The sequence below is a fragment of the Anabrus simplex genome, chromosome 1 (genome assembly GCF_040414725.1).
Source record: "Anabrus simplex isolate iqAnaSimp1 chromosome 1, ASM4041472v1, whole genome shotgun sequence".
NCBI lineage: Eukaryota > Metazoa > Arthropoda > Insecta > Orthoptera > Tettigoniidae > Anabrus > Anabrus simplex.
The window spans coordinates 1,225,082,166-1,225,098,062 of NC_090265.1; the positions used below are offsets into that span (position 1 = coordinate 1,225,082,166).

The following is a 15,897-nucleotide window of genomic DNA, read 5'->3' on the forward strand; positions in this document are numbered from 1 at the left end:
GGTCAACCAAAGACCGAATCGGTGATTTTTATTTTTCGTGTCTGTCTATCCGTTTGTCTGTTTGTTCCACCATCACGGCGAAATGACTCGGTAGATCTCGACCAAACGTCATATTTAGTGTATACTCATTCCGGAGAAGGTTTTGATATGTATATCATTTTATCATCTTTGAATATACCGAGGGGTTTATAGGAAAACCAGAACGGTTTTCCTCCATTTTCTCTTATACTATTGATTTTCTGTAAACTCCGTGGACTGTATGTGAAACGTCTCTTCATTATAAACAACTTTGGTTATGTTCATAATTTATCTTACTCTTCAAATGACGGAGAGAATTACTATTTTCTGCGGGTATCATGCTCTGCATTGAGTGACCGACAGACCGACAACGAACCTACAGGTTACCATGGCAACGTCTCTGACTTCTTACCAGCAGAGAAGTAACGTATAGCCATTTTCATCATCATTACTGTAAATTTGTGGTTGTTCTTTGGGTAGAAAACAAGAGAGGCGTCAATCGGCCATTCTACGGGAATGTCGTTGGAGGTTATAACCGTCCTCGAATAGCTTAAGTAATAACACTATTAGTCATCTTCTTATCTGTTTACCTAATAATTTCTCCGCCTAAATTTCTACATTATTACCGCTTTCTTATATCCATAACTCATGCCAGCATAATTTATTTAGGGGTATTTGATTTCCCAATACATTCACTTGGTATTTTCATATTTGTCCCCAGTTATAATCCTATTTTCTATTAATTTCAACTGTGTTATTTTCTTCCTTAATTACTTCGTATATATGCGAGTGCTAATCCCGAAACCTGGACACTCTTTTCTTTGAGGAAATATTCTTAGCTATGCAAATGTATAACTTTTGGCCCCGGAAAATATCGAAATATGGATGCAATTTTAACGACGGTGCAGACATTCGTTTCGGGATAATTGGTGTCTAAATGGTAAGTCTTATCACAAAACAGAAAGCACAATCGCATTTCAGTTTGGAGAAATCTACAACTTTGGGCCTATGACTTTTTGTCATATTTCTATCCCTTATACGTTAAATAGGGCTGTATTTCTCGATTTAAATTTAATTTTGTACTTTTTACACGTATATGTTATCGTTTGGCACACTTATAGAAAAGATAGAATCATGACATTCGGCTCTCATATTGACATGACCAGTGGCCATACGATAGCCAAATTGTCACACGATTATAAAAAATATAAAATATTATATGAAAACTGTACAAAATTTCACCTCATTCAATGACTAAATCAATCTGACCCATAAATATAGGAGATACGAGCAGATGTCATAGGAACAGCCATGTGGAACACTGAAAGAGGAGTCTGATGGTGAAGTCCGTTTGTAGATGTGTCGTACAGTTTCAAAGCAGTAATTATCGAAATAAAGGTCTGCACTAGACGTCCATGCTTATCTATATAAGGTTGTACGGGGACCGCTGTCTACAATTTATTTTGTTTTGCCTATTTATCAGATATTTATCCGTTTTAGGTCAACTCAAGACCGAATTGGTGATTTTCATTTTTCGTGTCTGTTTGTCTGTTCCACTATCATGGAGAAACGGCTGGATATATCTCGACCAAACGTCATATTTAGTGTATACTCATCCCGAGTAAGGTTTCGATATGCATATCACTGTAACATCTTTGAATAGACGGGGGGGGGGGGTATAGGAAAACAAGAACGGTTTTCCTCCATTTTCTCTTATACTATTGATTTTCTCTAATTGCATCCGGGTGATAGTGGGTTCGAACCCCACTGTCGGCAGCCCTGAAGATGGTTTTTCGTGGTTTCCCATTTTCTCGTCAGGCGAATGCTAGGACTCTTCCTTAATTAAGCCCACGGCTGATTTATTCCCACGCCTAGGCCTTTCCCATCCCTTCGTCGCCATAAGACTTATCTGTGTCGGTGCGACGTAAAGCAAGTTGAAAAAAAAATCTGTAAACTCCGTGGACTGTATGAAAAAAGTCTCTTCATTATAAACAACTTTTGTTATGTTCATAATTTATCTTACTCTTCAAATGACGGAAAAAGTACTATTTTCTTCGGGTATCATGCTCTGCATTGAGTGACCGACAGACCGACAACGAACCTACAGGTTACCATGGCAACGTCTCTGACTGCATGCCAGCAGGGAAGTAACGTATTGCCATTTTCGTCACCATTCGTCTAAATTTGTGGTTGTTCCTTTGCTAGAAAACAAGAGAGATGTCAATCGGCCATTCTGCGAGATACTGGCGATTGTCGTTGGAGGTTATAACTGTCCTCGAATAGCTTAAGTAATAACACCATTAGTCATCTTCTTATCTGTTTACCTAAGAAACCCTGAGCCTAAATTTCTCCTCTGTTACCGCTTTCTTATACCCATTACTCATACCATCACAGTTTATTGAGGGACATTTGATTTTCCAATACATCCACTTAGTATTTACATATTTGTCCTATCCGGCTGCCTCAGTAATAATCCTATTTTCTATTAATTTCAACTTTCTCAACTGTATTACTTTATTCTTTAATTATTCCGTATGTATACAAGTGCTAACCCCGAAACCTAGACACTCCTTTCTTTGAGGAAATATTGCAAGCTGTGCAAATGTGTAACTTTTGGCCCCGGAAAATATCGGAATATGGATGCAATTTTAACGACGGTGCAGACCTTCGTTTCGGAATAATTGGTGGCTAAACGTTAAGTCGTATCACAAAAGAGAAAGCACAATCGCATTTCAATTTGGAGTTATCTACAACTTTGGGCCTATGATTTTTGTCGTATCTCTAACCCTTATACGTTAAATAGAACTGCATTTCTCGAGTTCAGTTTAATTTTGTACTTTTTACACGTATATGTTATCACACACTTACAGGGAAGATGCAATCATGACATTGGACACGCACATTGACATGACCAGTGGCCATATGTTCGCCAAATGTTATGATTCCAGTGTCACGTGAGTATTAAAAAATAATTATTATTATTAAATGAAAACTGTACCAAATTTCACCCCATTCAATGACTAACTGGATCTTACCCATAAATATAGGAGATACGAGAAAATGTCATAGGACCAACCATCTAGAATAGTGAACGAGGCGTATGACAGTGAAGTCCGTTTGCAGAAGCAATTTAATGTAATCTTACTCACTGCCTTTACAGTAATTGACGGAGAAATCCGTATACAATTTAGAATGCCGTAGCCAAGCACGGGTACCCAAAAGTTATTAATTCCACTAGCATCATTAAAGCATATAGAATGAAGCTGTATACATTTCAGTGGTAGAAATATTTACTGTTATGTGCTATATCCAAAAATCTGAATCGTCCGGATATAGGGCCCCTACCCTATATAAATATGTAGAGTCAAACAGTTAGTTCAATTTATTTATGTTATCTTTGTAATCATGTTCCTGCCATTTTCTAACGTTTGCAGGAGGTAATATATAAGGCCCTGTCAGTAAAGTACCAGTTCTTGTAGCTCTATGGATACGGCCGGAGTAGAATCTTTTATCTTCTACAGTTTATTATTATTATTATTATTATTATTATTATTATTATTATTATTATTATTATTATTATTATTATTATTACTGTATTAGTATTATTCAAGACTGAAGGATCCTATGGTGATCTCTGGATCCCATTTACCTGCAGTTTTAGCAAATATTAAAGTTACTCTCGTCATTTACTGTATTTACTTTTTCACTTATTTTAAATTTTATTTCACTGGCAGACGCCAAGTGAATAATTACATTCAGTTATGGTACGAAAATTAATATTGTTGTTAACATAACATTTTTAATGTTACAATTAAGGTTCAAGCGTGGGATGAAGTATTTAAGTAGATTAAAATTTTTACCCAATAGTGGGGCAATTGTTAATGGTATATTATATTAGATATATAAATCAAAGTGAAAAAGTACCCTTTTAGAAGACTTCAGTGCATTTCCATCACGAGTGGAGCAGTTAAACTGATAGTTGACACCATGAAAATGTCTTGACGTTCAAAATAATTTTGCAACTAAAAGTCAAATTTGTTCTCGTCTACATCGGCTAGAGGTGGGAAAGAGTGACTAAGTACATTAAAAGTATAGAATTCGTAAATAATATATTATTTGAAATCTTGTCACTGTACCTGGTACATAACGAAGAGCCAACCACGATCCAAACACGACGGCTGCATGATGATATACGTGAAGGAACGACACCTGGTTGAATTTCTTACGCAGTACGAAGAATATCTGAAACATGTTGAAGATTTTGGCAATCAAATGTGAGCAAAAATAAATGCCCAATTTTGGTCACAAATATTGATGCGGGATTAGAAGTTAAAGCCCTTCGAATGATCTCGATCAAACGTTCAGACGGCATTGGACTACATCCAGTTTTGTTCATCGTCATTGCGCCTGCTAAAACCGCTACGTGACCACGTGTTTTCGATACATACTGACCCGCAGCACATGTTGGAAGAACGATCATCGCACAATATCCAACCTTAAATGAAAGATCCTTACCAGTCAAATTTGAAAGCTGAAATAATTCACATAGTGGTTTTTGCAGGCACAACGACGATTATGTATAAATAAAAAGAGAGAGAGAGAGAGGGAGAAAGAAGAGAAATTCACGGACAAGTACGTCACCACCGCATTGTACAGTTAACACGATGTAATGTTAGTAAACACAAAAATGTCAAAGAGATCAAAACTTGAAAATGTGATAGATCTGTTTACCAAAAACTACGATTGATATCAGTTTGATGTACAAACCACACGTAGAAGTTTCGTTGAATACCTGGAGTGTCGGCTTTAGAACTCTGTAATGATCCTGATCCTAAGGTTCCTATTGAGGGAATTAAAACTGCCATTGCCATTCTTGTTTCATCAGGCTATAAGCAGCTGCCAGGAATTTTTATTATTGAGATTCTCAAAACGATATTAGAAATTGTGTGATTACCAATTCCATGAGGAGACTCAGCTGTAGGTATATTTTAAAATATCTGCACTGCGCAGACAAATTCCAACATGATGACACATATAAAATGGGGAAATTGCGACCACTAACGGTTAGGCTCAAATCAAACTTTCTCAAGAACTGGATTCCAGAACACAACTTGGATTATGCTGAATCAGTTGGTAAATACAACAGACGACTTTATTTTCTATTTATTTTTACAATTTGTTTTAAGTCGCACTGACACAGATAGGTTTTATGGCGACGATGGGATAGGAAAGGCGTAGGAGTGGGAAGGAAGCGGCCGTAGCCTTAATTAAGGTACAGTCTCAGCATTTGCCTGGTGTGAAAATGGGAAAACTACGGATAAGCATCTTCAGGGCTGACGATGGTGAGATTTGAACCTACCATCTCCGAATGCAAAATGAAATAAGTAATAAAATAGTTTGTGCTCTAGTTGTTTAATGAAAAAAAGAGGGAGTTTTATTTCGTAGCAAGTGCATTAACAATTTAGAAATGAACGTAGAAGTTTATACGTAACTTAGAGGATAGTTTATTAATAATAAAAATAGCACAGACGATCGTGAACAATACTGAGAGTTTCTTCGAACTTAAACATTCCGGCTATGTCTATGATGTAAGGTACGTCAAGCACATCCAAACGAGAGGTTAATAACAGTACTTAACATAGGCTACTTTATAACAGGTGAAGGCTCGGGGTGATGAACGGGAAGAGAACTTAGTACAACCAGTCTTATTGCCGAAGAGTGCAGTATTCGTATATGCGTTCGGGAGAGTCTCAGTATTCACTGATGAGCTATTGAATTAGATACGACCGGGCGAGTTGGCCGTGCGGTTAGAGGCGCGCGGCTGTGAGCTTGCATTCGGGAGATAGTGGATTCGAATCCACTGTCGGCAGCCCTGAAGATGGTTTTCCGTGGTTTCCCATTTTCACACCAGGCAAATGCTGGGACTGTACCTTAATTAAGGCCACGGCCGTTTCCTTCCAACTTCTAGGCCTTTCCTATCCCATCGTCGCCATAAGGCCTATCTGTGTCGGTGCGACGTAAAGCCACTAGCAAAAAGGAAAAAAAATAGATACCTGACTTGCTGCATGTAACATTCCCTTTCACTCTGATGATGATGATGGAAATGTGGAAGCGCTGGAAGTCATACAGTTCCATGACCACTACACAGCCTCCCGTAACACACGGAGTTTTTGGATATGGATTAACGGCTCGCACTCCTCTCTCGACAGCAGCCTAGATGCACTCAACAGGATTGAGTTCAGGTGACCTTAGGGACCAGGTAAACGTCCTCTTGTCTACAGGGTGTTCATCGAATCAATCAACCAACCACAATTCGGGGGTGATTGGACGGTGCAATGCCGTTCTATATGTACAGGTCTTCTGCAGTGTGCTGGAAGTGAACAAATGGGTGGGCATGATGTGAAAACAGGTTATTTTATGTTGCGTCCGATGTACCAGGCGTTCAATTTTATCCAACGTGAACAGTGGCCTGAACTGTACCCTGCTGACAAGAGGATCCATTGCCTCCAGTGCTTTTGGCGCACTTGCACACTGCCACCAGCGTGCACAAACTGGTCACACTCATTTTTCCAGGCGATCTTCCTGTGTGCTTTGTGAGTTCAATGGTGGGGTTTATGTGCCTCGTGATGTGCAGTGAGCAGTGGGACGGTGGCTTCTCTACCTCATTGCGAGAAGGTGGTCCTGCATGGCGTGGCTGCTCACACATTGTTGTTAACCAGCGTTGAATTCGCGAGTATTCCCTTTATCCATTCTTACCACACAAGTAAGTCGACAGTGACCCCTGTCAAAAACACGCTGTACTCCACCACGGCAGTTCACTGTGGAGATGGTGGCTTTTCCTACTCGTGGTACACTCGGGACACGGTAGCCCATGGAAGGCCCATTGTCTGCACGACTTTGGGCATGGAATAGTCCCTACCTATGGCACCGACAATCTGGCGGCGATGAAACGCACCGAGATATCGTGTATTTCCCATCTTGTACTCACCTGTTACTCACACGGCTAGTATGAGGTCTGACGGCATCGCAGTCATGTACTACGCAGATCTATTACATTCGCTGAGATATTTTGCCAAAACGGCAGCTATCTCTAATTCAATACTGCCAAGGAGATTGTCTATTTGACAACGTTACATAATTAAAATTACTCTGCTGGTTAAAACATTTACAGGCATCAGTGGATAAAAGTGAAAGAAAACAGAAAGAAAGAATTAAAATAAGTACGCAGAAACAAATTTAGAACAGGAAAAAACAATGAAAGGTGAAGAAAGATATTACTTTGGCCGAATTCGCACAGTAGTTCTTTGTGAAGTTTTCCACTCTAGTACGAGGTGTCGCCTCGCTGCTGGGTAGAATCTCTCAAATAGACTGCACTGATTACATTACTACATTCCACTTACTCATCGATTCGTAATGGATTGCAAAATTTCGTCCATGCAGAGGAATCGAAGTAGTAAAAGTTCCTTCTAGATTACATTTTCACCATATTGGGGATACTGAGAAGTGTTCATCGTTTCATTCAGATTACTTTTAAGAGATCATGAAACAGGTATGAAATCGTTAATGGAAACTTGAAATATTCATTCTATTTTAAACAAACATATAGGTTAGAACAGTTGACATGTCAGGAAGTTAATACAGTATAGTAGGAGACATACACCACTTACCGTATCCAAGAGATCAAACACTTTCAGCCAGACGAAATAATGTGCGTGTTCTTCAATCTGAAAGAAAAAAAGAAAAAAAGAAAAATGATATAATAATAATAATAATAATAATAATAATAATAATAATAATAATAATAATAATAATAATAATAATAATAATAATAATAATAATAATAATAATAATAATAATAATAATTTAAGATTTCCTCACTCGCTATATACCAGTGTGTATACCTTACAGTGTGAGCTATTTGAATGAAAATAAATTCCCGCATGTAACCACCTTTAACGTCAATCCACTGTACTAGTATTCAGCACAGGAATTTGGACACAGAAATAGACGCCTAAACTTCACTTCACATTCAGCCAATGTATTAATAATTTTGATCTCTCAGTGCTAAATTTCGTCCCATTTTCACACCAGGCAAATGCTGGGGCTGTACTTTAATTAAGGCGACAGCCGCTTCCTTTCCACTCCTAGCCCTCTCCTGTCCCATTTTCGCCGTAAGACCTATCTGTGTCGGTGCGACGTAAAGCAACTCGTAATAATAATAATAATAATAATAATAATAATAATAATAATAATAATAATAATAATAATAATAATAATAATAATAATAATAATAATAATAATAATAATAATAATAAATAGCTTACGTCCCCTAATGTTTTTTACAATTCGTTGTTCAGCTCCTCTGTGGGTGGATCGTAGAATATATCCACAACATCCCCGTAAGAGGAGCCTAAACCGCATAACCTCACAGAGTCATTCAACTTGGGAAGGTTGGTTCGTGATCACAGGACATCTAACTGAGTCTGGTATTGCTTCCAATTACCTATGCCAGCCTCCTCACTTTCATCTTTCCTATGTGATCTCTTGTGGTCAACTAACAACTCTTTTTCATGTTATTAGGATTGTAAGGAGTAGGGAGTTTTTCAGTTTCCCGCCCTTTGTGGCCCTTTCCCCTTGTCTTGCCGAAACCCTGATTCTTCAAAGGATCGGACTCTACAAACACTGGTGCGGACCATGTTACTGTACGCCTCAGAAACCTGGATTCTTTTGAAATGTGCTTAGAGATGCATGGACAAAAAAGATGACAAATGCTGAGGTTTTGCGTAGAGTTACACGAAAGAGATCTGTGACGAAATTAATACAGAAACGAAGTCTTTTCTGACGAGGTCACACATTACCCCATTTTCCATTAAAGACAACCATTGTAGAATCAATCAATCAATCAATCAATCAATCAATCAATCAATCAATCAATCAATCAATCAATCAATCAATCAATCAATCAATCAATCAATCAATCGTAATTGATCCACATGTAGGGCTGTCGCCCAGGTGGCAGATTGCCTATCAGTTGTTTACCTAGTATTTTGTTAAATGATTAAAAGACTGGACAATTTATCGAACTTTCCCTTGGAAAATTTATTCCAGTCCCTATTCCTTCTCCTATAAACGAATATATGCTCCAAATTGTTCTATTGAATTCCAACCTTTTTCACACTTCCTTCTTCTACTTTTAAAAATTCATTTCACGCCATCACAGCTCGCAACACACCGTTTAGTCGAATAGCTCGTCTCCTTGCATCCAAGTCTTCCCTGCCTAAAGTTTGCAACATTTTGGTAACACTACTCTTTCGTTAGAAACCACTTAGAATATCCAGGCTGTATTGGTGGAAAATGACCTGGGGGATGATGAAAGAATTCATTCCAAAAACAGATCGTAGTGTAGAAATGAAGATGAGAACTGTTTATCAGGTAGCTAGGAACTGTTTCGTGGCCACAGGACAGTCCTTGGACTTGAGTATGATTGTCTAGTTGCACATTCCATTAAGGTAATATTTACCACCACCATTTATTCTACAGTTACCGAGCTCGATAGCTGCAGTCGCTTAAGTGCGGCCAGTATCCAGTAATCGGGAGATAGTGGGTTCGAGCCCCCCTGTCGGCAGCCCTGAAGATAGTTTTCCGTGGTTTCCCATTTTCACACCAGGCAAATGCCGGGGCTGTACCTTAATTAAGGCCACGGCCGCTTCCTTCCACTTCCTAGGCCTTTCCTATCCCATCGTCGCCATAAGGCCAATCTGTGTCGGTGCGACGTAAAGCAAATAGCAATATATATTCTACAGTTGGAAATCCTACAATGTGATTTCATCGGTTACTATAAAACTGTAACACGTAATAGCACAGTATCAACGAGCCCCAACATCTTCAGCGTAACGATATGATGTGTACCACTTCAACGTCGGCCGCCCCCTCTGGACGAAGGATTTTCAACGATTTGGCCGATTGGATAGTTGTTCTTTGACACTTGTTCAATGACGGTCGCATCACTACGTCAGTCGACAATTTTCGTTTGCGTCATCAGTTGTAATTTATGGTAAATGACTTCCTTGCATTATGTGACTAGATATCCCATTCTCTTTAGAGTAAACACTGATGGTAACTCACATCCTGTCATTGTTAGACATTCTCTGTCCTTTGGGTCAATTAAATATGAATTCTTTTCAAGTAGGTCCACGTTTTCAACTTGTTCAGTTCGTCTCGTGAAGGCAGCGATCATGTCCCAGCAGACATAACATCAGTGAGCTCACTGCTGATGTTGCTGTTACGGGAGCCAAAGTGGATGAATGCTCTTGATGTACCCCACCTTAGAGTTCAGATTTGTAACCATGAGACTACCATTTGCTTGAACCACTAAAGAACTTAAGGTAGAAATATATTTTCCAATGACAAAGAGATACTTGACTTATAGTGGAACTGGCTATATACCACCCGTCCGACATTCTTATATAAAGAAGGAATGAAGAAACTACCAGCGCAATTGATAAATTTTGTTGATATTTGTGGAGGTTACATAAAAAGAAAACGTTTTTGTATGGATTCATGTACAATAACTAGAGGTTGCGAATTTTATCCTTTTGAAAACGGAAAATTGTCATTTTTATTTGTACTTTCAGCATTTCGTAGGGTTCTTACATTTGTGATTTCGTGTTTTAGGCCTATGGCTTTTTTAAGGAAAACAGTATTTCTGATATGTATTTCGATAACATTACTGCGAAATTAAAGACACATTTGCATAAAGCTAATAGTAAAATAAAAATACATGAAGTGTATTAACATTGTGAATATTTTAAAATTATTTTAGTATAAAAGCATAACATACAGAAAAGAACAAATTTACATTCATGCAACATCAGAATAACAAAAATAAACAAAATTAATTGAAGTCATGTTTATGAATCAGTGAAGGAAATCGTAGACATTCTTGAACATTGTGTTCTGCCATTCGTGTTCTCCTAACACTTAGAATTAAATTTTACTAGCAAGATACCCGTGTTTTGACACAGTGTTACACTGCAACTTTAAATTATGGAGACCACACTATCAGTGGAGCCTATTAAACGGGTTTAAGGGAATGAATACAGTATATTTATTTCCGCATTAACATTATATGAACCCTGTAAAACTGGTTTTAATTTTGAACCCTTCTTATTTACCATATAGGATACGTGAGGAATTATCTAGTATAAACCTGATTTCGTACGTCAAACAGTATTGGAGAAATGCATATCGTCATTTTCGTAACTAACTCTAACCCCCTAGGGGTGGGAGGTTAACAATAATAATTATAATAATTAATGATACTTAATAATTCTATTATTATTATTATTATTATTATTATTATTATTATTATTATTATTTCTTATGCAATATATAAAAGAGTAACCATCGTGTCAAATTTCAGTTTCGTAAGACAAAGAATGAATTTTTTGTATATAAATTAAATCCTTAGGGCTGAAATATTCTATGACATAATTTACATCGAAGAGCAGCAATCGTATTAAATTTTAACCTCGTACGTCAAACGATTTCGCTGGAATGAACGATTTTGTTCTCAGAGCTAAACGGCATTGACCCTCAATAAGAGCAACCATACGCGAAATTTCAAGTTCATAAATCAGACGGGTTTGGAGGAAGGAATTTTTTATTTTTGTTTTCGGGTGATAAACCCCGTTTACCGCCTAAAAGGTGAAGGTTCCTCAAACATCGTTTCATTTAACATACACGACAACTCTGCGAATTTCAACTTGGTACAGCGAACGGTTTTGGATTATGTACTACTTTTGCTTATAGGGATTTAACCCCCATTCTATACCGTACAGCCAACGGCCGAAACACCGGATCCCGTAAGATCTCCGAAGTTAAGCAACATTGGGCGTGGTCAGAAGTTGGATAAGTTGCCACGCGCTGTTGGTGGGGGTAAGGGAATGGAGGAGCGGAAAGGAACTGGCCACCCTACCGCACGTAAACTCCGGTTCAGGAACACCTCTGCGGAGGTTCGGACCTGCCTTCGGGCAGAATAACCCTTACCCTTACCTATACCGTACACAGACGGAAATTTTTCAAATCATTTCTTAGTGAGCACATAACATGTACGTGCAACCCTAGTGAGAATTTGAACTTGCTTCATTATGGTATTCCAGAGACACATTTATCAGTCACTGAGCCACTGGGTTTTCACTTTTATGTATATACTACCGGTAACTGGTTTACCCGTGCTTCGCTACGGAATTTTATATTGTATACAGAATTCTAAATGAAATAGTTTACACGTTGTAGTTTTAATAAATTGCAGAGCTCTTAGCGTTAACCCAGAAACACAATGCGAAGGTCGTTTCTCACGTGAAGGCCGGTTTAGGGAGTTTTCATTGTAATGGGAGGCCCCTTGCCTTCTGCTAGTCACAATCGATTTGGGGAGCTTTCATTATGATGGCTGGCCCCCTTGCCTATTGCCAGTCACAATCGAGTTGGACAGTTTTCATTATAATGACAGGCACTCACTCTCCACCTGCCTTTTTACATCCTCAGAAACACTCTCTTCGTGATTTCCCCAAAGTCTTGAAGGGCCGCCAATGGACTGAAAACAAACAGGACAACAATATTAACGCAATAAAGTGGTTTTTAATACCTGTCTACGTAAGTATAAATTCAAATGAAAAGTTGTTAACGATTAATATTAATGATTTATTGTTGGAATGTATATGGGATAATTGACCTGCGTATAGATACCGTGTAAAACAATTGCCTAGAAATGAAAATGAAATGTCGTATGGCTTTTAGTGCCGGGATATTCCAAGGCGGGTTCGGCTCGCCAGGTGCAGGTCTTTCTATTTGACTCCCGTAGGCGACCTGCGCGTCGTGATGAGGATGAAATGATGATGAAGACAACACATACACCCAGCCACCGTGCCACTGGAATTAACCAGTTAAGGTTAAAATCCCCGACCCGGCCGGGAATCGAACCCGGATCCCTCTGAACCGAAGGCCAGTACGCTGATCGTTCAGCCAACGAATCGGACAATTGCCTAGAAAGGGTATGTTTCCAATTTGTCATAACAACTTGGAGAATGTTGTATATCACGAAGGCTGAGAATGAGTACAGAAAGCATTTATACTACATTATGTTATGGTATATTATATTAGTTCAGTAACTTACAGTGAACCGCCATCCTGTGACAGCTGACCGAGTGAGTTTCTGTTTTTGTTTCGTCATTTGTTTAATCTCCTCAAGTTCCTTGACAATTAAAGACATTCAAAATAAGATAGACTCACACTCGACTCAAGTGTAATGAAACGGAGCCAGTTATATATGGTTTGTACTTGGTTAGTGTGAAAAATAAAGAAAAGGAGGGAGGGTGACTAGGAGCCGAGAATCACACACGATTGTGTGTAGCAGTTTTCGAATTAAATGGTACAGCTTCCGCCATTTTGCGGCTTATTTCATGCGTTTAATGTATGGACATCACATTCCAACCCTCAAAAGTACGCGCCAAAACAGAAAGATTATTTTCTGAGAAGTTATTAGAGACCGAGGGAGTTGGCCGTGCGGTAAGGGGCGCGCAGCTATAAGCTTGCATTCAGGAGATAGTGGGTTCAAACTCCACTGTCGGCAGCCCTTAAATGAAATGTCAAAACCGGTCGGGAAGTGTATGAGATTACCCATTACATACAAACGAACTCATAGTCTCCCTTTACATATTAGTACAGATATAGAAGTATATCTAGATAGATACAGATACCGTAGAGATTATGAGAGTTACGAATAAAATTCATATCGTCGTTGCCGGGACGAAACCTCCTATGTGAAATATTTTAGCTTAGAACTTTGGCCGGTGAGGTTCTGTCATCTAAGGTGCAATATTGTGTGACAGTTGTCAAGACATTCTCGCTCTTCATAATGTATGTGCTGCGGATCAGTGTACCTCCAAAAATATTATCACATAGGAGGTTTCGTCCAGGCAACGACGATATACAACTTTTTCTGTTAAATCGAATTTTAAATGCACCTGCTGTGATCCAGCGTTTAATAGGACTAACCATTCAGGCAGCTTATCGTCGTTGCCGGGACAAAATCTCCTATGTGAAAATATTTTTAGAGATATACTGACCCGCAGTACACACTGTGACCTTTCACGAATCTCTCAGTTCAGGGTTCTTGATGTTGAGGCTGCGCCTCTGCCGGTGTCACGCGGAGATACATGAGCCTCCACTCAAGGGACGAGAAAGTTCATCGAGTTGGGTCACAGGATCGCATGGTGGATTTATGTTGGTTCGACTGACGCGAGAAGACGATTACTAATTGCTATCCTAATCTAGGTTATCATCATGACGTTCCTTATACTATAAAAAATGAGATCACCGAAAATATACCTTTCATGGAAGGATTTTCCGTTTAATGACTAGAAATTAATATAAATAACAGATACAAGATTAATGAAAATGAAAACAACACAAATGGATACTAGAACTGATTGACTGTTACGTTAATTAAATAAAAAGAAAATACCTACCTTCCAACTCTTGTCAATATTTTTCTCATACATCAGTGATAGTATTGATTTAATCGGAAAATCAAAGGAAAATCAATATCTCAATGCTTATATTTCAGGAAGCTGTTCTTTTACGTTAAAATGTTTGTTTTATTTTTACAACCTTGTTTTAGCGGGCACCTCTCGTAACATTTATCTTCAAACTGATGGTTAGAAATCGTTAATTCTTGTTGGCTTGGCACGCCTATTCTGACTCAAATAAATGTCTCAACATCCCGTTATTATGCTTAAATCATCGCTAAATTTGTTGAAAATCTACCTAACAACTTGAACGCACCGGTGAGCTATGTTAATGATTAACATACCGGTCAAGAAAATGATCAAATAGCATAAGGAAACATCGTAATCCATCTATCAATAACATTGAGCAAATAAGAAATGAAATTGATCTCTTCTGGGCTCCACCGGCATCAGCACCTAAATAATGGACATTTGAAAACATAACCATCGCCAACTACAATAATTTCAAAACTACGATGACTCTGCAGCTCTGGTGTCTTCCGCGAGTTCAACCTGTAAAACTACATCAGCTCTAAGCGTCAAGTTCAATGGTCTACAAAATAAATCCAGCTAGCAAGAGGAATTAATTTACTCACCATATACAAATGAAGATCATACACACTCTTTTGTGACATGGTTCTCAACTATGTGGTATTATTAATTCGTGAAGATCTTATGTCAACCCAATATTGTGCGCAACTATCTATACTGTATTTAATTAATATAATTTAGACGATCATCCTATCAGTGTTCTCGAAATACCTTGAAATATCATTGTAAATACCGCTTCATGCCTAAGTAATTACCATTCATTATAGCAATATCGAATCCACACGCATGACTAATTCAATTCCTACCACAATAAATCTCACCAGGACCTCTACATCGCACCATTCTATAAAATGCATAATCCCAATGACACATTCACGACAATTCATATAATATCAACCATTTACATATTTCGACGATCCTATCAATAAACACTTCATCACATCACACATATGTCATGCTCAACGAATTCTCATTTCATTACGAAAATATACTCAGACACTTCACGTTACGAAGACTACTAATCTCATCACCATGTTAAAGCAATATTATCATAATAACATCACAATTACCTTCCCGAACACTGTGCTCAACATAACAATATGATCGCTGATGATTCTAAATTACGCACATTTATGATTGTCGACTCCTTCTAATATACACTGACTGACAGAGCAAATGCAACACCAAGAAGGAGTGGTCAGAACTTTATGCCAATTGCAGGGTAGACTGACGTCACTGAGGTATGCTCATGATGTGAAAT

At 38.4% G+C, this 15,897-nt stretch overlaps 1 protein-coding gene across 3 annotated transcripts in view; it reads right to left on the reverse strand.

The window, feature by feature from the left end:
• LOC136858212 (very long chain fatty acid elongase AAEL008004) overlaps positions 1-15,897 on the reverse strand; it is a 99,082-nt gene that overhangs the window by 22,233 nt on the left and 60,952 nt on the right. For all 3 annotated transcript variants that reach the window (XM_067137594.2, XM_067137593.2, XM_067137595.2), the window contains exons 5-6: positions 7,686-7,742; positions 4,155-4,260 (exon numbers count right to left, since the gene is read on the reverse strand). In XM_067137594.2, the coding sequence (XP_066993695.2) occupies positions 4,155-4,260; positions 7,686-7,742 (163 nt within the window). The remainder of the gene's footprint in view (positions 1-4,154; positions 4,261-7,685; positions 7,743-15,897) is intronic.